General features: G+C 41.9%; 1 protein-coding gene across 6 annotated transcripts in view; it reads right to left on the bottom strand.

Moving 5' to 3' along the window:
* Positions 1 to 26,227, bottom strand: part of IQGAP1 (IQ motif containing GTPase activating protein 1) — a 135,380-nt gene that overhangs the window by 28,736 nt on the left and 80,417 nt on the right. For 4 of the 6 annotated variants that reach the window (XM_086364465.1, XM_086364459.1, XM_086364460.1 and 1 more), the window contains 12 exons: positions 24,952 to 25,065; positions 23,953 to 24,131; positions 22,847 to 22,931; positions 18,580 to 18,743; positions 17,455 to 17,539; positions 16,511 to 16,674; positions 16,148 to 16,308; positions 14,647 to 14,771; positions 11,991 to 12,154; positions 3,017 to 3,107; positions 2,548 to 2,715; positions 1,699 to 1,841 (listed from right to left, as the gene is read on the bottom strand). In XM_086364465.1, coding sequence (XP_086220591.1) covers positions 1,699 to 1,841; positions 2,548 to 2,715; positions 3,017 to 3,107; positions 11,991 to 12,154; positions 14,647 to 14,771; positions 16,148 to 16,308; positions 16,511 to 16,674; positions 17,455 to 17,539; positions 18,580 to 18,743; positions 22,847 to 22,931; positions 23,953 to 24,131; positions 24,952 to 25,065 — 1,643 coding nt within the window. Of the gene's footprint in view, positions 1 to 1,698; positions 1,842 to 2,547; positions 2,716 to 3,016; positions 3,108 to 11,990; positions 12,155 to 14,646; positions 14,772 to 16,147; positions 16,309 to 16,510; positions 16,675 to 17,454; positions 17,540 to 17,644; positions 17,748 to 18,579; positions 18,744 to 18,990; positions 19,396 to 22,846; positions 22,932 to 23,952; positions 24,132 to 24,951; positions 25,066 to 26,227 lie in introns of those variants that run through there. The other 2 variants (XM_086364463.1, XM_086364464.1) reach the window with 2 other exon arrangements.

Here is a 26,227-nt window from a genome sequence, read left to right as displayed (position 1 = left end):
CTGTCAAACTGTGCTGAGGTGTCTGCTGGACTTCTAGACTGCAGACGCAAAGGCACACCTGGTGGTGAGGAGGTGGCAGGCAGCGAGTCTGAAGGACCAAGACTGAGCTTTGCAAGCACACAGGCGAAAGTTGGGGCTACCGGCTTGAATGAGATGACTGAGGAAGACTATACAGGAAAAGAAGGGGGCTGATGGAACCCAAATATAACACAAGTGGAGTCAGAGGAAACGAAAGGAGAGGGAGGTTAAGAAGGGACACTCGGAAGTAGAACCAGAAGAGAAGAGCACTGGAGAAGCCGAAAGAGTCGAGGGTTTAAAGAAGCGAACACACTGAGAGGCCACCTATGATGAGAGCACAGCTCCTCGCTGAACTTGGCAATTAAAAGGCCACTGATGCATTCTAAAGCAGGAGGTTTACTAAAGTAAGAGCTGGATAGCCATGAGCTAAGACATGAATGGTAATGGAAAATGAATTCATGAAGGACGGACAAACTTAAAGGCATTTAGTAAGAACAGAGTATGAACCTACAGGCAAGACTGAATCAGGAGAGCTCTAGAGGATTAAAATTTTTGTCTTTTTTTTTTTTTCAAAGACAAGGGAGACATGATTATGTCTGTAGGTGGTATTTAAAACTATATCCTTGAACCAGCAGCACCAGTATCACCTGGGAGCTGGTCAGAAATGTAGAATTTCAGGCCTCATGTCAGACCCAAAGAGTCAGTCTTCACGTCACTAGGATCCCCAGGTGATTCACACACACATGTGAAGTTCTGGAGAGCACTGATCTATGTTACACAGAAGAGGTGACTCTTGAGATGGGTGTGCCTGGACAGCCAGAATTTTGACAGATGCAGATGGCAGGGGAGGGACATCTCACAGCAGGGACTTTGTTTTGTTTATGATTATACCTCTAATGCGCAGAAGAATATCTGGTACATGTAGGAAGATAGGAGGTGTTCAGAAAGTGTCAAATGAATGAAGAAATTCTAAAAAGAATGAACAGCATCAGCAAAGACATAGGGGATGGTAAAGATGTGCTTTGAAAGCTGCGATAAAAAAATGCTAACTTTATGTGAAAGTGCAGGCTATATTCTAATAAGTAAAGTTTGGAGTTTGTAGGACAGTCAGAAAAGAGATTAAATATGTAAATTGGGAAAGATTAAGAGTAGTTGTATTTAATGAGGTGTCAGAACAACTTTTCATTTTTCTTTTTTGCTGGACCATCCAAGTTTTCTTAAAAAACAAAAAAAAGCACACAATTTATCTGATCTAATTCTATAATCCAGATATTCTACTAATTTAGATCTGAGGGACTTGTACTAGAAAAAAATTATTCCAAATTAGTTATATAGCCTTAATTTTATTTTTTAAAATTTATTATTTATTTTTAAACCCTTTTTATTTTATATTGGACTATAGCCAATTAACAATGTTGTGACAGTTTCAGGTGAATGGCAAAGTGACTCAGCCATACATATACATGTATCCATTCTCCCCAAACTCCCCTCCCATCCAGGCTGCCACATCACATTGAGCAGAGTTCCCTGTGCTGTACAGTAGGATCTTTCCTGTAGCCTTACTTTTAGTCTAGGGCTTCTGACCACACACCCTTGTTCTTCCTAAGTAGTATAACCTCTAACCTCTAAACTACAGGTACTGTCTCTCAGCTTCTTCTTTTGTAAAGAAATGTGACCTACCTGGATCTCCTCCCGAGAAAGTTGCATGGAATTCTGCACAAAGTCTGAGGGCTCGTCCCATCCTCCCTCCTGGGTCTCCAGATTGTGGTAATAATGATATCCACCTTTCACCCAGTGCTTCACCCACTTGCTGTTGTTATCTCCTGACATGAAATAAAGGAAAGATCAGAGCAACTCAGAGCCACACTCCCCACAGCCACATGTCTAATCCTATAGGATCACTCTGATCAGGCTGAACAACCTAAATGGAGACCGTTCCCAAAACGTGCCCCTCGGGTCTGTGAGGGTAAACAGGGGTCCTAAGTGCCTCTTAAATTATGGCTCTGTAACGTCTCATTTAGCTCATTCATGTCCACACTATAAAAAGAAAACCCCTATGAAGTCCACGTGGGCAAACTGAGCTCGTCTACCTCTGTTCCTTTCAAAGCCTACACTGGAGTAAGACCATGTGTGTCAGAAAACTATTCTCATAAAAGACTTGCAACCATTCAGTCTCTCTAGTTGATTTTCAAAAAAAAAAAAGGGAGGGAGGCATAAAATGGGATAAAATATCTTATCTTTATTCCCCCCTTTCTGCAGATGAACTACTTTTAAGTATCTTATAAGCTTAGGTAATCAGAACTATATCCTATGAAAGAAACATTTTCAGAAAATTGACCTTGTTAACATTAGCCATACTCAAGGGGAAAAAAGAGTTACTTTTAAACACGAGAATATTATCTCCTTGTGCAGTAAGCCCCGTACTGTATACAGTGCCTTTCCCTATAGCTTGGCCCTTTCCTCTTCCTCTGTTCCATGACATTTCTAAGCTCTTACTTACTGACACAGACTGATTTACCCATAACTCACCTGCTGCCAGTTTTTTCTTCTTGGCTTCAGCAAGGTCACTCTGGTAAGTTTCACCACATTCGGGGATGACGCCATACAAGCCGACGTCCGGGGAACGAAGTGCGCTGAGTGTTTTGCCAACATCGCCTTTCTCCACTGCTTCATTGATGGCAAAGATTCCTAAGGCAACTACCCCAGGAGAGAACTGTTACTGAAATAGTTTAGAAAGCATCTAGATTTGCGTACTAGCATACTGTTCCCCCTACAACTATCTTTTTTTTTTTAAATTTTGGCCATACCACCGGGCCAGTGGGATAGTTCCCCGTTCAGGGATAGAGCCTGGGCCTCCGCGGTGAAAGCGCCAAATCCTAACCACTAGGCAATCAGAGAATCCCCAGCCCTTTATCTTGGTCAAGCTGAGTACTGAGCTATGGAACACCTTGCCACTCCCCACTTAATCAGAACAGAAATAAAACAAACCGATACATACACCTCTGTGCTTCTTGGGTGTCTTTGTTGGACTGCCAGATTCCACCTTGAATTTCATCCAACCATAACACAGCTGACTCATCCTGGGTTTCCTATAAACCATTAAGAGCAAAACAGTATTAGAGGCATGAAATCAGGGTACATGCCATGATGGTGGCTTCTGACACTCAATGAGAAACGGAGGAAGAGGTTTCAAATATACAAGACATGTGGAATAATCAACTGGAAGAAGCCAGCATCAAAAACTGGTAAAAGGGTTACACGAGAAATACCTCAAATGTAAGCGATGGACATAGGAAGAGAAATTCCAGTCATTCAGGAGGATGAGAGCAGCTAGAAGGGGCAAAAGGTCCAAACTGGGAAGAGACCCAGGGACTTAAACACTGACAAGGACCATGGCATGCATATGAATACGCAGTACATTTTTAAAAAAAGCCTTCTTTGCCAGCAATATTCAGAGGGAGTAAATATTCTCTACGTATTTTTTGGGCTTCCCTGGTGGCTCAGTGGTAAAGAATCCTCCTGCCGATTCAGGAAACACAGGTTGGATCCCTGACCCAAGAATATCCCCTGGAGAAGGAAATGGCACCCCACTCCAGTATTCTTGCCTAGGAAATCCCATGGACAGAGGAGCCTGGTGGGCTACAGTCCATGTGGTTGCAAAGAGTCAGACATGACTTACCAACTAAACAACAATACATTCTCTACGACCACTATTTTTAAGACTATCAAGACTATTGCAAAGCTAGGAGTCACTATGGGGAATTTAAGCTTATCATCAGCTTATATTCTAAAACTTGGAAGTTAAATCAGTTGTTGCAAACTTAGAGACACATCTTCACACAGAAACATAATAAATGGTGATTAGTTTACTCATCGTGGCCAACAAGAGTTTCTCCAGCCCACAGTGTAGTTTGAGTTGAATACTAGGGACAAGGGTGAGACAGAAATGGAGTCTTTTTCTCCTTTTAGGCAAGGCACCTCGGGTTTCAAAGTGACCAGGCTGGGAGAGTTGTGTTTGAGACAACCTTGGCAGACCTACCAAGAGTAACTACTCCTGAGGCTTGAGCTAATAGCAGCTGGGATAAATAGTAGCTCAAAAAATCCTTTTAGACTGCTTGATATAAATATAGTTTGCCAAAGCACCAAGGAGACGGTTGGGGTCAGTTACTTTAACTGTGTTGTCAGATGAAGCAGGGTCTTGGCTTTGGGAAAAAATGGGAAGTTTCACTGTCTTCAGCATGCCCAGTAGTTGAAGAAACTACAAAATCTAAGAGGAGGCTTGGCTTTCCTCCTGTGTTATTGGGGAGAGACACAATATTTCACTCAGCCAAGCCAAGAAGTCACAAATCCCCACAAAGTGCCTTGGTGACAGGGTGAGGCCAAAGGAAGCCACCTGAAATCCAAAGTAAAGATTTCGCTCAAATGCAAAGTTTTAGAAAGAAAGACCACTTTAAATTATGTTAAGTGCTGGGCTTACAATCATAGGCACTGTCCCAATGTAAGAAGCTCACAGTCTCAGTAAAGGAAAAGAGGACTCCAATAAACAGAACACAAGAGCAAGTTGCCTAACAGCTGCAGAACTCAGCCGTTCTCTACCACTGGTCAGTTTCTGTTACTCAAAATAGAAAATGGCCACACACAACTCTCAAGAGTCCTGTGAATAAATACTGGCAATGCTAAGTAATAGTTTCAATATGAGATAATATACTGAGTCAGTGACAACTTATACTGAGAAGTCATGAGCTAGACTGCTGAAGGTATAGTCTCTGAGAGAAGTGGCGTAAACATCCTTGCACCCTAAAAATGGGTGCTTCCACAGAATCAGGTCATTTAGAGGTTCACTTATAGGCTAATCATACATGAGCTATCTCTGCACAGAATCTCCTGTAAGCAAAGCTGGGAGGTTTGGCTCAGCCTTCCTTGCATCTGGAGAAAGGTGCAGCTTATCAAGAATTCTGACCATCCAGGGGATTTCCCTGCTGGTCTAGGGGCTAAGATTGCATGCTCCCAATGCAGGGGGCCTAGGTTCAATCAGCTCCTGGTCAGGGAACTACATCTCACATGCTGCAACTAAGATCAAAGACGAAGATCGAAGGTCCCGTGCCGCAGCAAAGACCTGGTGCAGCTGAATAAATAAATAAGTATTAAGAAAAAGAAATTCTGACCATCCAGAGTTCTGTCATCTTTGTCCCATGCAGACTAAAGCAGGAGGAATAAAACAAGCATTTTCATACATACACACATTTCATACATTCCTAAGAAACAAGTGACAGAGCTGTGGTGTGAAAGGAAAAAAAAAGACTGGATCCATGTCTCAGGTGGGTCAGGGGGAAATGAGATTGAAACATCCTTCCTCTGACTGAAGGAGGCAAGACAGATGACATACACCATCATCCCAGTGTAAGGCAAGAAGAGGACCTCACTGCTCCAATTAGATCAAATCAGATGACAAAACTCAACATCCTCCTGTGAGAGTTTGCCCTAAGGATTAACTCAAACCACTCTAGAGAGTTAAAAACCTGATGAGATATTGTGGAGGATATTAAGATGAAACAGATTTAATGTGAAAATGCCATATAAAATATACCGAAATAACATCCCCTGACATCTCTGACTACACTGTGAAGCACACTGCATTTTAGAAGAGGTAAAGAGCCAGGGATCAGAAATAAGAATCCAAGGAGTGGGCGGTGATTGGAGGTAAAAGAGGTGGAGAAGCCACAAGATACAGGGAAAGGAAAGGGAAGACAGACAAAAGAAAGAACAGTTACCATACGTATGTATATATATGGAAAGCACAGACATTTGCAAAGGGTACTGTGAAAGTCTCTTTCCATGGAATTCTCCAGGCAAAAATACTGGAGAGGGTAGAGTCCCTTCTCCAGGGGATCTTTCCAACTCAGGGATTGAACCCAGGTCTCCCACATTGCAGGTGAATTCTTTACTGTCTGAGCCTCCAGGGAAGCCCAAGATTACTGGAGTGGGTAGCCTATCCCTTCTCCAGCAGATCTTCCTGATCCGGATTCTTCACCAGATGAGCTACCAGGGAAGCCCACAAAGGGCACTTCTCACCCCTTAAAACCTCCTTAAAAGTCTCTCTTGTTTTATGTGGCATGGATGCATGTGTCATGATTTCTAAAATATTCATAAATGTGTAGACACATACATGTGTAATATAAATGTAATATCTTAGCACTCATCACGTACATTAACCATGCTATATATACATATAGATATACATTAAAGCATCATACATACCATATACACATGAAACACACATACATGAATCTATAAAACATTTATTAACACAATTGCTGACCAATCAAAATGGAGCCTTGATGGTTTAGGTATCGATCTTCTAGTTGCTCACAGTAAATGCTCAGGGAAAGAGCTAGAACTGGGGGTGCCACACACTTGGGAGGTTTGGGACAGGAGCAGTGTACCAAACAAAAGTATCCAATATTCCAACAACTGGTCCAGCCGTGTCAGTGCACACCTGCTGGTTTTCAGCTACACGCATGTATGCATGCCTGTGTACACACAGACTGTGGGGTGGGTGAGGAGAAGACTTAAACATTATTCATATTTACAATTATGAGTTCCTTGAGAACCCCTAATGACACTGAGGCAGGGCCCTGTGGGGTTCCTGGGCACAAGGTCTTTCTGTCTCCCATTTCTTTGATTACAGGAAACAGCTTTCATTCAGCCTCTGTGACCTTCCCTGAGTTTGGTATTCTGCCCACAAGCATGTAGACCCCAGACTAATTGGATCTAAAGGTTGATGACGCTGACTCTTCCTTACCTCGCTACCCATCCATCAGTCTATAAAACTTCTTACTGTCTTCCCCAAGTGGGGACATGTAGCTTTTCAAGGCAGGAGTTTGCTGTGTCCCACTTTGCCCAGCCAAGTAATAAAGCTATTCTTTTCTACTTCACTCAAAACTCTATCTCTGAGATTTGATTTGGCACTGCTGTACACAGAAGCTGAGCTTTAGGCGTCTCTAATACCATGCCTTGGCATTCGAACAATACTAACCCAATGACCAGTAATCTACTTTTAGCAAGTATTCCCAAGGCACTAAATTTAAATGAAGAGAGAAGTGACTTGGTGAAAACAGTGGAGGCAGGACCTCCGAATATCCCTTCTACATAAAAGCAACAAAAACACTGGCAAAAATCATCAGAATTAACTTTTTTAAAACTCCAGAAATTAACCAAAGGCTTCCAGCAGTCAGAGAGAGTTTATCAAGAACAGGGGACTCTCTGTAAGAGAGTGAGGTTTGTGGCGCTTTAAATGGCTTTATTCCCTTTTTGTGCTCTGCCCACCCACTCGGCTCCCACCCCGTACACACCTTCCTCCTTCAGATCTATCTATTCCCAGAGAACTGGCATTAGTTGACACATTAGGGAGTTCCCTGGAAGACCACAGCTAGGTTCTCTTTATTTGACCTGACTCAGAGCATGCCCAGTGCAAACAGCCTTTCTGGAGTATCCATCTAAAACAGTAAGAGGTAACTGCTTCACATCAGACACGTCTGAGGCAGTGGATAAACACTTAGGCAAAAATAGGCTAACAGAAGAGCTTAAAAGCACGGACTTCCCCAACGGTCCAGTGGTTAAGACTCCATGCTCTCACTGCCAAGGGAGAGTTCAATTCCTGGAGTTCAATCCCTGATCGGGGAACTAAGATCCTACAAGCTTCAGTGCACAGGGGAAAAAAAAAAAAAAAACTCCAAAGGAAAAGCTAGAGAATGAGATGTCCAGGGACAGCTTTGAAAAGCTCTGACAAATTCCTGGGATGGGGATCTAGACGATGACAGTGCATGTGTAGGCTTTGCACATGCTCAAAAAAGACCTGATAAGACTGTAAGCTCTGACACTGGCTGACCCTGAGGCTCTGGGCAAGCATGAAGTGAAGGTTAAAGGAAAATTGTGAACTGCCTAGCTGAGTGCTGAAGGCAGGCCCCAACACACACAGCCCCTCAGCAAAGGCTGGAAGCGTTGCTGGTTCTAGGCATTCAAGGGAATTTCTGTCTAATCGTTAGCTGACCACTAGCTAGCCAAGCAGAGACTTCAGTGGACACGCATGACAAAGAATACAGACTTGAAAGGACTGAAAAGCACTAGGCAAACAGCAACAGAAATGAACTGGCAATAAAGCCCAAGGAGGGGTAGGATCTGATTTCCAAACCTTCTCTATTATATTATTAAAATGTCTAACTTTCAGCCAAAAATTACAAGATATTTAAAAAAACAAGACAGCACAGTCCAGAGAGAAAAAAAAATAAAGCAGACAGCATAGTAGACAAAAACCTGTCAGCAATCTAAAGTATGTTCCAATAACGAAAGGAAATGAGAACGATGCCTCACCAAATAGAGAATATCACAAACACACGCACACACACATAAATATATTAAAGAAACAGATTAAATTATGGAGTTGAAAAATATAATGACTGAAATATTCACTAGAGGGATTCAGCAGATTTGAGTAAAGGGAAGATATATGCATAATGGAATTCCCTAAAGGCAAAGTGAAAGAAAAAGAGGCATTTTACTTGAAGAAAATCTGAACAGATCTATACCAAATATAGAGATAAAAATCAGTTAAAAAAAAAAATCAAAACATATCCTACAAAAATAAAACCAAACCAAAAATTCAGGACCATATGGCTTCACTGGTGAATTCTACCAAATGTTTAAAGAACTAACACTGATCCTTTACAAACTTTTCTAAAACATAAAAGAGGATGGAACACTACTCAATTCATTCTATGAGGCCTTTATTACTCTGATACCAAAACCAGACACAGAGATAATACAAGAAAAAAAGACCAAATTTAAATCAAGCTCTTTCACTTGCTAAATTGGGAACTCAGATGGCTATTTTTAAAACTACTCCCAAGAGGAACTTAAAAGCTGAGCTGAAGCTTAAAAAAAAGACAATTATATCTAAACTACAGTGTACCCAACTAAGCCTGGCAGTGTAAGTAAATTTTCCTCTATTTCTCCCTATTCCTCTGCCTTTGATGGACTCTGGAAAGTTATTCCACAGCAAAAGGAAATGCTTCAAACTCTAGTCACATCCTCTAAAAGTTTAACTCCCACGACCCAAACAAAAGGAGCAGTGAGGCCCATCACATGATGAGAGCAGGTACAACTTATATCCTCAGTCTTCTTTCCTTTTTTAGACATGGACCCGACTTAGTTCATTCTTTCAAAGTCCACTCCTTCTGGACTAATAAGGCAGCAAAAGACAACATGACCACCACTTGCCTGTGCAGAATCATAGCAGCCAGGCCCCACACTAGAGATTCTGAATTACAGAAACAGAGTTAAAGCTCAGGAATCTGTATTTTAAAAATGACCTTTCAAGGTTTCTAGTGATCAGTCGAGTTTGGGAAGCTCTGATCCAACCAAACTGGTGTCACAGACAGACCTCCATTTATGGCTTCCTATGGCCAACTGTTTCTCACCAGAGTAACTAAAACCAGCTAATGTCTCTGTCTCAATTTCCTGGCTACAAAATTTCCTGGGAGTTGTGATTCAACCCACAGCACAGGATCAACTGACATGCATAATAATGACCCTCTTAAAAGGAACCTGGTACTTGCTACATGTATACATTTAGGACACTTTAATATCAAGTACTCTCATGACAAGAGAATCAAAGATATATCCACATTATATTATGGGGCTTCCCTGGTGGGTCAGTGGTTGAGAATCTGCCTGCCAATGCAGGGACACCAGTTCAATTCCTGGTCTGGGAAGATCCTACATGCCAAGGGGCACCAAAAGCCTATGTGCCACAACTACTGAAGCCCACACACCCTAAAGCCCATGCTCCACAAGAAGAGAAACTACTGCAATAAAAAGGCCTCACACTGCAACTAGAGTAGCCCCCACTCTCTACAACTAGAGAAAGCCTATGCACAACAACAAAGACCAATGCAGCCTAAATAAACACATAAATTTTTAAAATAAAATCTAGGCACTGGACTAATACCACAGTTGATTTTTGCCTCTTAAAAAAAAAATTGTATTATCTACAACTCCTACCCCACAGCCCAAACTTACAGAACCCACAAGGGTGTCAGTGTACAAAACCTCCAATTATACAAAAGCCCTGGTCTGTTTCACTACTTCTCACTTTCCAGAAAGAATCTGATCTCCTGAATAAAGAAATTATTTTAGCTCTTCTGCCTGCTGGAAGAACCTCATGGCAGGGATCTTCAGAGTTGCAGGTCTCGGCACAACTGTTGAGGAGGTCCTTATTCAACTGTTGTTGGAAGAATTTAAAAGGAGATGAACCACAATTCAGACAAACAGGTGGTCATTACACTTTAATCACAGAACAAACAACTGAGGGCCTACTAAACACATGGCGACTTCCTACTCATCAAGAGGACTAAAACAGGTGTAAATCTCATCCATCTCCTCAACAAACTGGCTAAGAGGCAAAACAAACTTTCTAAAACTGTCTGTGTGACAGTTACTTTGGAAAACATATTCATATCAGCATTATCCCTAACAGCCACAAAGTGGAAACATGCTCATCAGCTCATGAATAGATAAATAAAATGTGGTGCAGCCATACAATGGAATATTGTTCAACAATAAAAAGAAAACACTAATGCATGCTACAGTTTGGATAAACCAAGGTAAGTGAAGGAAGCCAGTCACAAAGGACCACACCTTGTACTGATGATTCCATTTATACGGAATGTCCAGAACTGACAAATCCACAGACAGAAAGTAGACGGATGGGTACCTAGAGCTGAAGAGATGGCAGGGAAATCACTTGGTACTGACGGGTACCAAGTTTCTTTCTTTTTTAAAACAATACTTGTTTATTTATTTGGCTTTGCTGGGTCTTATTTGCGGCATACAGGATCTTTTAGTCACAGCATGTGGGACCTAATTCCCTGAACAGGGATTGAACCTGGGCCCCCTGCACTGGGAGTTTAGAGTTTCAGTCACTGGACCACCAGGGAAGTCCCCTAGGTTTCTTTCTAGGGTGATGAAAATGCTGCAAAATTGATTTTGGTTATGCTGTAAAACTGATTGTCTATGAACAACGAAAAACCACTGGACTGTACATTTTAAAGCAGTGAGCTATACGGCATGTGAACTGTATCTCAATAAAGCCATTATTAAAAAAAAAAAAACTTTATGGCATTATTTACTAAAGCCTAACATATGTATTCCCTATGACCCACAAATTCCACTGCTAAATGTATACCTGACGGAAATGCATATACACATTCACCAAAAGACATGCACTAGAATATTCACAGGAGTACTGATTGCAATAGCAAGTGAGAAACAACCAAAAATTCACCAATAACAGAATGTGTAACCACAAAACCGAACAGCACACAACAGTAAGAGTGAACCAACCACTGCTACATGCAACCACATGGATGAATTTCACTAACATTATGTGGGGCAAAAGAGGCCAGACACAATAGTAAATAATGTATGATCTCGTTTAAATGCAGTTCAAAACCAGACAAAAATCAACTGTGGTGTTAGAAATCAGGACGCTGGTTACCAGCACATTGCAGGGAATGAATGAGGATGTAAGGGAGTATAAGGGGGTTTCTCTTAATGCTTTTATAATCTGAGCACCAGTTACATAGGTATGCTCACTTGTCACTTGAACATTTATACTACTGTATACTTAAATAACTGACACATTTTCCTGGATCTTATGTTTCAACAGAGAATTTATGTAAAGAGACATAGAGATGTGTCTACAACCATAACAACAAACACCAACAAACAAACCAAATGTGTAAAATAGCACAAGCTCTGGAAGGCAGAGTCTATGACCCTTACACTGTGTGCTCCACTGCTCTGAATCTAAGGGTGCCCAAGGACAAGTCATTGCGTGAACGCCCCTCCCTCTGTCTCAGTTCTAGGATGGATGGCCTTCTCTGAACAGAAAGGAACAACTCAGGGCCACTCACCTGGGCCTTCTCTCTCTTTGCTCTGATCAATGTGTCCTGATAATGCTGGGCCACTTCTGAGAGGACCCCCTCGAGTTTAGCTGCAGGAATCTGCAAGGCCTGCAGGGTCTTCTGGGCATCACCTTCATCCAGGGCTTCGTTAATCAAACCAATGGCTAAAATCCCTACACAGAGATGGACAGAAGGTTATTTTTTTAAATTAGGAAACTGTATAAATAAATCAGTCTTTAAACAAGCTAAGTGACCATCAATCCTCTACCCAAGTGCTACCATGAGTTAAACTACAATTTGCCATCCAAAATGTTAAGCAGCATTTAAATTTTTTCTTTTAAATGTACTGGGCTTTTTTCATCTAAGTAAACTCCCTTATATATATTTTCCTATTGAAATCTTAAGTCTTTTTGTTTTATTTTTAATTGGTCTAACTGAAGAGTGATGAGGACATGATAAAACTAGCTTTACAAGATAGCTTTCAAGTATACTCCAATGTGTGATCAAAGCTATCCTTGACTCACAAAAAGTCTAGGGTTCAAGGGAATCTCTTTTTTTTTAACTTTTTACTTTGGATTAGGGTATAGCTGATTAACAATGCTATGACAGTTTCAGTTGAACAGCGAAGAGACTCTGTCATACATATACACGTGTCCATTCTTCCCCAAACTCCCCTCTAATCCAGGCTGCCCCATAACACTGAGCAGAGTTCCCTGTGCTATACATAGGTCCTTGTTGGTTATCCTTTTTAAATATAGCAGTCTGCACATGTCAATCCCAAACTGAAGCATTCAAGGGAATCTTAAAAATCACCTAGTTCAACATTTTTATAGAAAAAAATAAAAGGATGAGGTTTAGGTATCTCTTTAAGATCACACAGCAAACAAGTGGCAGATGGAAAATCAAAGCTCAGGGCCTCCTTCTCCAAGGCAAGGCTCTTCCCACTACATCACTGATTATTTCTCACAGGAAACACTACATAAAACTAGGAGTGTTCACTCCTTAAGTATTTCAGCCAGCTGGACTACTCTTTTTTAATTTTTATTTTTTGGCACACCACATGGCATGCGGGACCTTCGTTCCCCAACCAGGAACTGAATCCACACCCCCAACAGTGGAAGTGCATAGTCTTAACCACTGGACCGCCAGAGAAGTCCCTGCACTGCTTCTGTAATGACTCCACTGTATGATAAAAAATTTGGCTGGTCTTTGTCTCTGGTTTCTGGAAAGTGAAAGTTGCTCAGTAGTGTCTTGACTCCATGCGACCCCCTGGGCTGTGGCCCAGCAGGCTCCTCTGTCCATGGGATTTTCCTAGCAAGAATACTGGAGTGGGAAGCCATTCCCTTCTCTGGGGGATCTTTCTGACCCGGACCAAACCCGGGTCTCCTGCACTGCAGGCAGATTCTTTACCATATTTCCCAAGTGATAGGAGTATCTTTGTTGTTCATGGTAGGCTCCTAGGATCACACCTGAGTTGATGCCAAACAGGTGACTCCTGTTGGGCCCCTAGAAACTTCTGGGGTAGGGGCTGGTCATGCTGGAAAAACCAACCATATGATCAGAAGGTTGGGGTTTTGAGTCTGACAATTTCGGAACATCAGCTTGGCTATTCCAGACACAAAAAGCAAATTGGAAATTGAATTCAATTACTTGGCCACTACTTTGCCAAGTAATTCAATCAATCAGAAGTAATGAAGCCCCAGTAAAGCCTCTGGATAGCCAAAGCTCAGGTGACCTTCCCGGGCTAGGACACACATCGATGGGCTGGAAAGGGCAACAAATCCTGAGGACACAGAAGCTTTGAATTTGGGGCCCTTCCAGACATCACCCCATTGGTTTCTTTTGGCTGGTCCTGATTTGTACTCTACATAAAACTCTTTTTGTACTCTTGTACAATAAAAGTCAATTTGTACTCTTTACAATACTTTGGCCACCTGAAGCAACAAGCTGACTCATTAGAAAAAACCATGATGCTGGCAAAGATTGAAGTCAAGAGGAAAAGGGGACGACAGAGGACAAGATGGCTGGACGGCATCACTGACTCAATGGACATGAGTTTGAGCAAGCTCCAGGAGATGGTGAAGGACAGGGAAGCCCGGCTGCTGCAGTCCATGAGGCTGCAGAGTCGGACACGACTCAGTGACTGGACAACAGCAATGATATAACTATAATCACAAGTACAGTGCCTTCCTGAGTTTAGTAAGTCAGTCTAGTCAATTACTGAAACTGAGCGGGTGGAGGGGACCCCTGAATATATTTTCCAAAGTGCGGTGACCTGGGAACACCAGGTTCAAAGCTGGTGTCTGAAGTGAGAGACCTCTTAGGGAGGACAATTTGTGCAATATGATCTAGCTCCAGGCACTGTCAGAACCTGTTATAACAGCATTTAAAAGTAACAGATCAAAAAATAAATAAATAAATAAAAGTAACATCACATTCAATTCACCTCCTGAAAAAGCTTAGTTCTCTTTACACACCTCCAATTATAGCAGTAGCCTGGTGTTTTTAAAACAATAGACAACCATAGCTTTTTGAGATAGTTAACTGGACAGGCTTTTTTGTTTTTTTTCAGTTCCCAGAAATCCCCTGGGGTAGTGTCCCCAGGAGGGTGGGATCACACATGCACGGCTGTGGCATGATCGGGGAGTAGAAGCAGCTCACTCACGCTCATGCTCCTCCTGCACCACCCGGTTCACATGGTCCACAGAAGCCTGGATGTCATTCCACGTAATGAATTCATTGTTCTCTGCACGGGCCTGAGCTTTCAGCTTCATCAGCTCATCCAGATACCTGCCCCATTCCCCCGACAAAAGAGAGAAGTGCAACCTTAGAAAAGGGACCTGCAGGGTTATTTCTGTGGACGGGAATAAGAAGATGTGGGGGCACAGGATCCAAGAGATGGCTGAGGAACCCCAACAGTTTGATGTATTCTAAAGGTCAGCTTTGGGACCCAGGCGTTACCCTGAACAAAGGGTAAAAATACAAAGATACCACTAATTCTTATTATCTATATGAAAAATATTTATATTACTTGTTCTAAATTTCAGGTAAGACTAACTCTGAAATCAGAGGCAGCAGCTCAGACAACCCTTCTGAGGATCAGAAAACAAAGTCAAGCACCAGCTAATAAACGTAGAAGGAATGACAGGTCAACAAATCACCATTCAGCAACTCTCACCGGAAATCTGGGTTTACACAAGAATTATCAGTTGGGGTTAAAAACATTAGACGAATGGTTAATGGGAAACTGGACATTGTGATGGTGTAAAAGGTACAAAAAAAAAGATTATGTTCTGGAGATAAGGGAGAAAAATAAATACACAATGAAGGGACTGGCAGACTGCCTAATCCAAGGATCAACCTCAGTATCTCTGATGGTGGGGACAAGCCGGTATTACATGCCTCTTAATATGAGAAAATATGAAATACACATCACCAAAAATACTTCACTGAATCCTGACAAGCCTTTAGACCTGATTTCCAATTTACAGGAATAAAACAAATATTAGGAAGCAACCAAAACTGAAAATGGGACATTTTAGAGGACAGCTGGCTCCAACTCTTTAACAAGTCAGCACTATAAAGAAAGGGACGATGCTAGATTAAAAAATATCAAAGTCGGGGGGTGTGAGGTGGAAGAAGGTTCAAGAGGAAGGAGACATGTGTATACTTATGGCTGATTCATGTTAACATATGCCAAAAACCAACATAATAAAGCAATTATCCTTTAATTAAAGATAAATAAATTTTTAAAATAAAATAAATAAAAGATACCAAAGGGACACAATATGGATTGCATCCTGGTTTGAACAACCAGCTGAAAAGAACAAACAGTTTGGGAACAAGAGAAGAAGTATGAAAACAGACTGGGTTTAGAAAATATTCAAGAAGTATTATTGACTTGACAAGGTATAAGGATGTTATTTTGACTACATGACAAATATCCTCATTGCTTTAAATAAGCATATTTATAATAAATTTAGGAGTGGAATGCTATAGTATCTGTAATTTACTACAAATCCTTCAGCATAATAAGATGAATTGAAATACGGGGGGCAGGGGTGGGGCAGGGGAACCAAAAGACGATTACAAGGAAGTCAGGATTCCTGCAGAGAAAATAAGATGTTGGCTCAGAGAAGACAGAGGTTAGGGTCAGGGGCACCCACCTCTGGCAGTTTTCCTCCTCGATGTTTGTAAGGCCTGTCACTGAACTGCTCAGCTGTTTCCACACTGTGTTCATGTCTCCAGATTCTAGTGCCCTGTTGATTAGGGCCACCGATGACAGCATCTCCACCGCAACAGAGAGCTCAGGGTGGGTGAGGCTATGCTGTAGAGAAAGGGAGAGGTGGGGAAAGAGTAAGGAAGGACATCTTGGAAGACCCAGGGAGGTCAGACATTTAATAAAACTACAAGGAGTCTAAGATTCTGGTTAAAAAAAAAAGGTTCTGCCTAACTACACCCAGAAGTGGGTATTAAATTCATGTCCACTCTCGTTTTGCTCACAAACAGCACGGGTTTGGTGAGCTCACCTCGGGACTCTGCTGCTGCAGGGTGGCCAGCTCCTTCTGATAAAGATCGGCGGCAAACGGGTACACCTGTGGCAGCTGGGCTTCGGGGTTCATCAGTTCCAGGACAGTCTTCTCAGCCACGCCCTTCTGGATTGCGGCATTGATTGCTGCCACTGCCGCCAACCCTGGGTAGAGAACTCGAGGTGAGAAAAGCCACTGGCTCCCAGAGCCCCAAAGGGACGCAGACGCCAGTTTTCACAGGAGAAAATCATATTCTGCAGCTAAACTATTAGTTGTGACGTTTGAAGTGGAACTTCCACCTTCAGACAGTGGTCTTCTCAGTCTGAGGATGAACTCAATGGTACATGAGCCGCATCTCAGTAAATCTGTTTTCTTTCCTCTTCTCTTCTCCTTACCCGTTTTCTTTCCGCTCCAACTCCTCCTGCCTGCCACCACTACACTCTACCTAAAACATCCCTCCCCTACAACAAGGAGAGCCTGGCAAAGTTGTTGTTGTCGTCGTCGTTCAGACACTAAGTTGTTTCTGACTCTTTGCAGCCCTATGGACCGAAGCCCACCAGGCTCCTCTGTCCACGGGATTCTCTAGCCAAGAATGCTGGAGTGTGTTGCTATTTTTTTCTCCAGGAGATCTTCCTGACCCAGGGATCAAATCCACATCTCCTACATTGACAGGCAGATTCTTTACCACTGAGCCACCAGGGAAGTCCTAACCAACCACGTAAGCACGTGCTTAGAGCCAAAGCGAGCCTACACGGACTCTGGTTCTACTTTTAAAACTGGAGGACTCCTACTGCCACCAAAGGTACCTGGTAGTTGACTGTGGCTAATAGGCTTGGGGTGGGTTGAGGAGTGACAGAATCTACTCCTAGGCCCCTCCATGACACAAAGGCACTCTCCTCCCCTACTCAGTACCTCAGGGGACACACAGCTGAGGGGACTCTTACTTCTCTGATATTCCTGGGCGGCAGTGTTTGCAGCATCCACTCCAGACTGTAGCTCCTCCTTCTGCAGGGGCTCAGCCTGACCACCCTGAGAAAAGCAGAGAACATTCAGGTAAAGATGACGCTTGCCTGCATGTCCAGACCTCACAGTTTTCACATCCCAACAAGTTATTAGGGACACTGAGCCACAGACCTAAGAGACAGCTTCAGGCTACAAGCAGCTGAAGCAGCAGCCCAAACTGGAGTCAAAAACCCTTGTCAAATCTGGGGAAGAATGACTTTCCAGATACCAGCACACCTAAAAGAATATTTTGTAAAGAGCATCGAAATGTTCAAAGATAAAATCTTTATAGAAGCATCAGCACATTAATGCTGCTTTCTTTGGCCAATAATGAGAATTTATAAAATGTATACTAGTCCTTATTTAGCAAAAAAAAAGCCCCTTATATTTGTTCTAAAAAATAAAAACCCATAGAGTACAATCCCACACAGTCTACTCTTACTGCAATATTAAATGCTTTCCCGGTATTAGCCGGAGGAAACTCATGAGATATGGGTTTTTTTTTTTAAGTGGGAATTCCTGAAGAATATAAAATTTCAGGTTCTCCCCAATGGCTTCTGTTGTTGTTCAGTCACTGAGTTGTATCCGACTCTTTTGCAACACCATGGACTATAGCCCACCAAGCTCCTCTGTCCATGGGATTTCCCAGGCAAGAATATTGGAGTGGGTTGCCATTTCCTTCTCCAGGGGATCTTTCCAACCCAGGGACTGAACCTGCATCTCCTGAATTGGCAGGTGGATAGTTTACCACTGAGCCACCTGGGAAGCCCTCTGCCCAGCAGTTTCAAGTTGTGGATTTAATGGACTTCAAGTGAAGGGGTGGTGAGATTCAGAGGGTGGGCGAAGCTATTTAAGAGGGGATTTACAACTCTACAAGGAAAAGAGAGCTGAAGACAATGTGTACTTTACCTGAGGATATTAAACAGCTTAATTCACATGCAGGAGGAACAGTTATATTAGCAGGGTGGGGGGTGGGGAGGAAGGCCCCACAGATATCTTTACACATCAGCATGAGATTGAAATAGATGGAAGTCAAGCCTTACAGGTGCCACTCAAGATGCTGTTACCTGTCTCTTCTGCTGTCTGTCACTCAGGAGCTGTTTGAGGTACCAGTCACTATTCTGCTGCTGCAGCCCTCGCAGGCCCAGTGCAGGTGACTGCAAGATCTTGAACAAGGCTGGTGCAGATCCCTGCTCCAAAGCCAGGTCTATATTTGTTAATGCAGCAAGCACTGAAGAGGGAAAAAAAGGCAAACGCTTAAGACAAAACTATGTTAACATCACAGCCGGGAATTTTTTCCTTCCCAAAAACCAGTCTCAGTTCAGAATGGGGAAATATAATCAGTTGGCCTTTCCTGTGGAGCATCACAGAAGCATTAGGCTTTGAGGGTAGAAGAGAACCTTAAAGTCTCCAAGTTCAGAGGTTCCCAGGGTGTTTAGAATTAACGGATTCCTAGACCACACCCCAGGCCTACTTACAAACTTCTAGATGTAGAAGTTCGGCACCAATAAGGGCAGCAATTTAAGAGGCACCAATAATACATGCCTGCATTCCGCAAAAATGCCAAGTCTTTATCCAGACTAAACTACTACACAGGAGAAAGTATCTCCCACTGCAATTTACTACATCTCTAGATGATTCTGTTTAAAAAAAAAAATTGTTAAAGCTCACACACTAGAGTTGATACTTGAGTACCTTCAACCCCTCTTCCCTGTGACTGTCTACTCCCGACTAAAGAGCCTTAGTTCCTTCAAATATCTCTTATTCAGCATCATTCTGAATCCATCATCCTGGCATCTCCAGAAGGTACTCTGCCCCTAAACAGTGCCGAGACATCAAGGCTTGTCTGACCATGTGGAGCAGAAGGGGCTCTCCACGCTGCCTCAACATTCTCTACTTCTAGTCACAGAACCTGACATCACACAAGGTCATTATCACATTATCGACAATAAAAATGCAGATTTCCCTTCATCTGAAAGCGATAATAAAGGTATGTTCCTCCTAAGATTCCTCATGAGATTAAATGGAATCATACACATGAAAGTACTTTGCATATTATAAACTAAATAAGGTATTAAGTTGAAAGTCAAAATAATACATTTTCTGATTTCAGAAATGACAGCCCCTGGAAAACTATAATTATTATTTTCAGCTTCCCTATTTTTAGAAGAAAAAATAGGGTTCTCCTTCCCGTGCCCCACCCAGGAAAGAACATCTAATCTTATCACCAAAGTAGCAAAACAAATCAATAATAAAATACTAAAAATCAAAATATTGGGGGCATAGCAGTAGTTATCAGTTTAAACTGTTTCATTTGTAAAAAAACAACAACAACAACAACAAAAAAGAAAATTAATGTAAGGTGTCATAAAGAAAACAGTCCAAGAAAAAACAAAGTCTCAAACCAGAACTGATAAATAACACCAAGAGGTAAAAGGACGAAAGGCTAGATTCCTAAGGCTGTTCCCTTCTTCCCAACCTTCTCCCCTACAATTTGGCTCACTGGTCACCAGACAGAGGAGGTGAGCAGCTCTCTGAATCATGGCTGCAGGTCTACGTGGCCGCTAGCCAACTAACCAAGCATTTTCCTACAAGGACCATGCTGTAAACACAGTCAGGCACAAAACAAACAGGTTGTCTCCATCTTCAGGGAGCTTCTGTAGTAGCGGGGGACTGAAAATAAAAGCAACACAGGCTGGTAACAACCAGGCTTCCTCTCTGTAACACAGAGTCTCAGATGATCCATCTGCAAAGGCATCTAGTCATTTATGCTTTTACTGGAAATGTGAACTTACTATGTACATAAACACGTAAATATTTAAGTGGATATTTACTAATACTTGTACTATAAAGTTTAGAACAGGGGTTCCCAACCTCCAGGATCTAATGCCTGTGATCTGAGGTGGAGCTGATGTAACAACAACAGAAATAGAGCGCACAAGAAACATAAAGCGCTCGACTCCTCCTGAAGCCACTCCCCACCCCCACCCCCATCACCCTGGTTCGTGCAAAAATTACCTTCCATAAAACTGGTCCTTGGTGCCAGAAAGATTGGGGACCACTGGTCCGGAACATTATTCACATACTTTCTCCCACTATGCTTTAATTATCTAATTTTCCTTATCTTACTTAACAAAAAAACAAGAACTCTTTCTCATTTTTAACTATTTGGCCTGCAGCTTTCTTCTGGGGCAGCATAATGGCTTCACTGCTCGTTCTCAAACCCTAGGGAAAGAATCTTATCTATAATTACATTAAGATAATTCTTGGGACCTAAAGTCCCTCTGTCTTCCAACTTTCCCTTGTCTCTGACTTTCCCTACTGTTAGGAAAAGATTGTCCCTCTGTTGAGAATTCTGCCTTATCCTCACCTCCTTATCTACGCTAAGAACCCCAGTGAAGGGTCATGTACAAACCTTGAGGAAAAGTCATCATTCTTGTCTTTACTCTATGACTATATTTCACACGTCTCTGGTTGCCTTGAAATTACTCATTGAATTGTTCTAGCCAAGTTGCCCTGAAATTATGCATTTGCCTACCTTCCTCACTGAAACATATCTGAGGGAATTTTTACTATTTTGCTCCTTTGACCACGTAAGAACAATATGCACAGAACACTTTCAAAATACACGCATACGTTTCTTTCCTTATGAGTTTATAACAAACTCTAACAATCAGCCAGGTGTAGCAATAAAGGCCCCAAACAACATAGTAGAGAAAAGTCCCTTAGTAAATAAAAGAGTATTTTATGCAGTGTATGCAGCAGGAAATGTGCTGGACTTTCTTCTACAGAGAGAACGAAGTGCAAGAACATTCTGGTTTATACTTGCTGGCTAAAGCAGTATTCATACAGATAGAGCACAACCAATCACCCATAAGTAAAGGGAACTACAGCTCTATTCAGAAAGCTATTATCCTAAATGAACCAGAACGGAACAGAACACACAGACTCCTGGTCAGTCTACCATAAGGAGTTGGTAAAATCTATAAATTCTCACCAGTTATTCAGAGCATTAGTACAAGTGAGAAATTGGGATCTCCAAAGAATAGAGAGGACCCTGATGACTATCACTACTATTATTATTATCTTGATCAAAATAAGATAAGGTCAAGTCTGGTTGAATTAAACAAGGTTTTTTTAGTTCTTTCGGTGACTCTAACCCTATGCTAGGAATTATGAGTATTTAAAAAGAAGCAGAATTCATAAGTAAACTCAAGTTTAAGTCTATATAGATGTAAAAAACAAAAAACAAGCACTTTAAGACAATAGAGAATTAAATACAAAATCGTGTGGTTAAGCATACAGATGCTGTAGGAGATGTGAAAGGCAAGCATATTGTGAGCTAGGATACACGCTGAGGTGAGAACTGAGCTGAATCTTGAACGATGGGTATAATTTGGATGAGGTAAGAGATGAGGCGTGAGGGCATTACAGTGGGGCAGTTACATGATTAACAACAGTAATGATAATATTATTGAGTGCTTACTAAACACAAGCCAATTAACATATATTAGCTCATCACGCGTATAATGATTCTATGCCACAGGTGCCCAGTTCCCACAGTGATTAATACAAGGGCAAGAGATCAAATCCCAGGTCTGAACAACTCCAGAGCCACTCTTCATGAGTCATAAGATGAACACAATGAACGTGGGAGATAATTAGGCACAGGAGTGTCTACAGAGAGTTGTATGCATGAAACGGTGCAGAAAGAGCTCCGTGAGGCCAGGGAACAGCATTTTGTCTGCAAGTAATAAGAAACTGATGCAGGTTCTTTTGCAGAAGAGACTAAATTAATTCAAGAAATTAATTTTTCAAATTAATTTTTGTGTAACACATACACAAAAATCAAGATGAACAGGACAACCTCATTTCTGTTTAAATATATGTTTTGAAGGGTATGTTAAAAATACCAAGCATGGTTATTCTTAGGAGTCTAATTTTTTATTTGTGGCTCATTTATGGATAACTTATATTACTCTTTAAAAGAAAAACAAAACTAGTATTACTTTAAAAATAGAAAAATAAAATCCCTCTTCAGATTTAAGTGTCTAACACAGGATGAAAAGAGTGAAACTGCAAAAAAAAAAAAGTGAAACTGCAGCCAAAAACTCCAGTCTGTGAGTTGCAGCAGAAGAGCAGGGGGGCGGGGGGTGTGCTGCCTGAGGACAATGGGAGCCCAAAGAGAAGACTAATGAACACTAAAGACAGTAAATATGCAACAGTTCCCAGGCAAACCCACAAATGTCTGATATAAACTTAAACCTTGAACAGATCCACAGGCACATTATTCAGTGACATTCCTTTAGGAGCCTGACGGGGGCACATACTTACAGTTGACTTTATTTATGTTGCCTTGAATTTCAGCTTGAGTGAGCAGTTCCTCATAAACGTCCCTTTCTCTCTCAGAGCTTTCTGTCTGAAGATGAATGAAAGGTGTAGCTAAATTAGCTGAGGTCTCTAGGAAGACCACAGAAATACACGTGTGTTCCTCCCCCACCATGACAGAGTCAAGAGCAAGGAAGAGTGTAGCTTAAAATCCTTAATAAAGAACAAAGCAGAATGCTACCTGATTGTGACCAAAAACATAAAAAGGAGATCCACTCGTAAGTAACAAGCTCAAGGGGTTCTTCCAAAATCCGGCAGAAGGAGACACTGGTGAACCCTGCCCTGCTCGTCTGGGAGCCTGAATCCTTGTCTCAGACTAGATCTCAGAGCCTCTCACAGGTTTGCACACAATTCAAGAAGAAAGTAGATGTCAAAATAGAATCTAACACTGAAAGACTACATATTGGTAACTCCATTTCATTTATATAAAATTCCAAAAAAGGTAAGCTAAAGTGATAGAAAATAGACCTGGAGTTGCTGGGGTCAGGGGTGGACAGAGGGAGGCAGTAGAGGTTGACTCTGAAAGGGAGATATGGGAACTTGTGGATAGTGATCACATATCTGTATACACTGGTCAAAACTCATCAAACTGTATACTTTACATGGTTGGGTTTTATTATATGTCAATTAATATCTCAATAAAACTGACCTTTAAAATGGAGTCATATTAAATAATGAAAAACTGTAAATCAATTGTGAAAAGTGAAAGTCACTCAGTTGTGTCTGACTCTTTGTGACCCCCATGGACTATACAGTCCATGGAATTCTCCAGGCCAGAATACTGGAGTGGGTAGCCCTTCCCTTCTCCAGGGGATCTTCCCAACCCAGCGATCGAACCCAGGTCTCCCACATTGCAGGCGGATTCTTTACCAGCTGGGCCACCAGGGAAGCCTGAGAATACTGGAGTGGGTAGCCTATCCCTTCTCCAGCAGATCTTCCCGATGCAGGAATCAAACTGGGGTTTCCTGCATTGCAGGCATATTTCTTTACCAGCTGAGCCTCCACAGAAGCCCCGATAGATCAATTAAAAAGAGCAAATGTTCCATTTTTACCCTGTTTTTAGCATTTGCCATTTTGTCCTGTTTGGCCTGGTAAAGTATGTCCTGGTAGGTAGAAGCCAAGCATTCTTCAAGATTCACAAGCATGGCATTGGGATTTTTCAAAGCTGTGAAGGTGTCAGCTGGAATTCTGTGGTCAATAGCTTCATTAATGGCAATAACAGCCGCATGTACTGAAAGAAAGAATTCAAAACACAGAACACTGAGGTTATATAAAGTAAAGGATGTACATTACACATTCAAACACGGCAATCCCGCAGCACAGACAGAGGCTGCTTTTCATAGACAAAGGGGTTAGAGGAATCCCCAGATCTTGTGAGCCCTGTCTTTTCCCTAACACACACAGTCACAGCTCTGCCTATAATCCATATCTGGAATCATAGGGAAAACAAAGTCACAGCTCTGTCTATAATCCATATCTGGAATCTTATGGGGAAAACATTCAGTAAGGGACTTTGCAGGGAGCATCGAGCATTTGTTATGGAAATGTTCACCCTTAATTATCATATAAACACCATCAGAAGCTAAGAAACTAAAAAAGGCATTGAAATGTAGAGTTTGCTTTCTAGTGCTTTTATTTTAATCAAAATTATTTGATTTTTTATCACTTATTTCCAAATAACAGCACAGACAACTGTATAGCAGTGTTTGACACTATATCTACTGACCTAAAGAAAGAACTAAGTGTTAGTCACTCAGTCATGTCTGACTCTTTGCAACTCCACGGACAGTAGCCCACCAGGCTCTTCTGTCCCTGGGGATTCTCCAGGCAAGAATACTGGAGAGGGTTGCCATTCCCTTCTCCAGGGGATCTTCCCAACCCAGGGATCGAACTGGGATCTCCTGCATTGCAAGGAGACTCTCTCTTTACTGTCTGAGCCACTAGACACTTGCTGGCAAAATTCCTCATGTCCAAGACCACCATTACAGTATTAATCATTGAAAGCAGTAGCAACAACTCCACTTGAACCCATGAGATCACGCTCTTCTTACATGCAGCTTCATCCACTGACAGCTCATTAGCCAGAATACCCCCAATCTTGCTAAAGGCAGGCATCTGAATCCCGTACTTCTCCAGTTCAATCTTCATGTTGTTGATTTCTTCTTCTACAGGAAAGAATTAAGACCCAAAGGTAAGCACCTTTTCAGAACTTAGAAGGAAACAGATTCCTTAACCACAAAATGTACTGGATAAAATGATATCTAACTCTTAGGGTTGTTATAAGGACTTAAATAAGATAATATTAATATATGGAAAGCACTAACCTGATATCTGGTATATAATATACATTCAATAGACACAGGAACTATTACTAGTACTATCAAGAGCATCAGAAATAACCATAACATGAGAATGGCTCTATAGAGAATAGTTTTCCCAAACTGCTACTAATGGCATTTCCTCTAATGAACTTATGAATGGAGCAGCTTTAAAGGGACCATGAACAAGAAGTGAATCACAAGCCACTTATCTTAGTCTTTATAATCCAAGTCACTGCTGCTGCTGCTGCTGCTGCTAAGTCGCTTCAGTTGTGTCCGACTCTGTGCGACCCCACAGACAGCAGCCCACCAGGCTCCCCCATCCCTCACTAGCTACTACTAAACAATTTTGTGTCTAAGGCCAGAAGCCAAATGATAAAGAAAACAACATGTTAAGGTTTGGCCCTTGCCCCAAGTCTGGGGAACAACTTCTCTGGAAGAAAAAAATATCATAGATAAAAGCTGTATTACCAATTTTTAAACCTCCAAGGCCTATAAAATAATCACCTGTTCAAAAAGATTTGAGTCTATTTTACCCTTCACCAATATTCCCCCTGTTCTTTTTCTCCCCAAGCCCCCATCTCTTCAAGGATTTGACTATAGCAAATATACACAGAAACACCCACCCAAATAAACTAAAGTTTTAAAATTAGTAAATTGTCATCGTTGTATCATCTCACCTCCCGCCCCACCCCCACCACCACCACTTCGTTTGCCTACAAATGGTGCTCACTGGAAGGGGAAGGGAAAGACTGTCATAAAGTTTTTCTCACTGTACGTGAACATTTAATATTAGATGTTAATATTCTCTCTAATTTAGATATAAGAAAACAGAGACTTCTCAAGCACACCATGTCATAACCGAGAGAACAGAGCCTGAAACCCCAAGTCCTGTGTTCCTTCCACCACACCAGGAGAAGCAGGTTCCTCGTGCTTTTTTTTAACCTCTGCTGGCACAGTGTTTCTAAAGCCCCACATCTTTAAGATTGGTACAGTTGACTCTCCAGGC

The sequence above is a fragment of the Bos grunniens genome, chromosome 21 (assembly GCF_055505025.1).
Source record: "Bos grunniens cultivar Pamir isolate PY7600 chromosome 21, Bosgru_T2T1.0, whole genome shotgun sequence".
Classification (NCBI taxonomy): domain Eukaryota; kingdom Metazoa; phylum Chordata; class Mammalia; order Artiodactyla; family Bovidae; genus Bos; species Bos grunniens.
The sequence above is the reverse complement of the archived record's forward strand: the minus strand, read 5'-3'. Positions and strand labels throughout refer to the sequence as shown.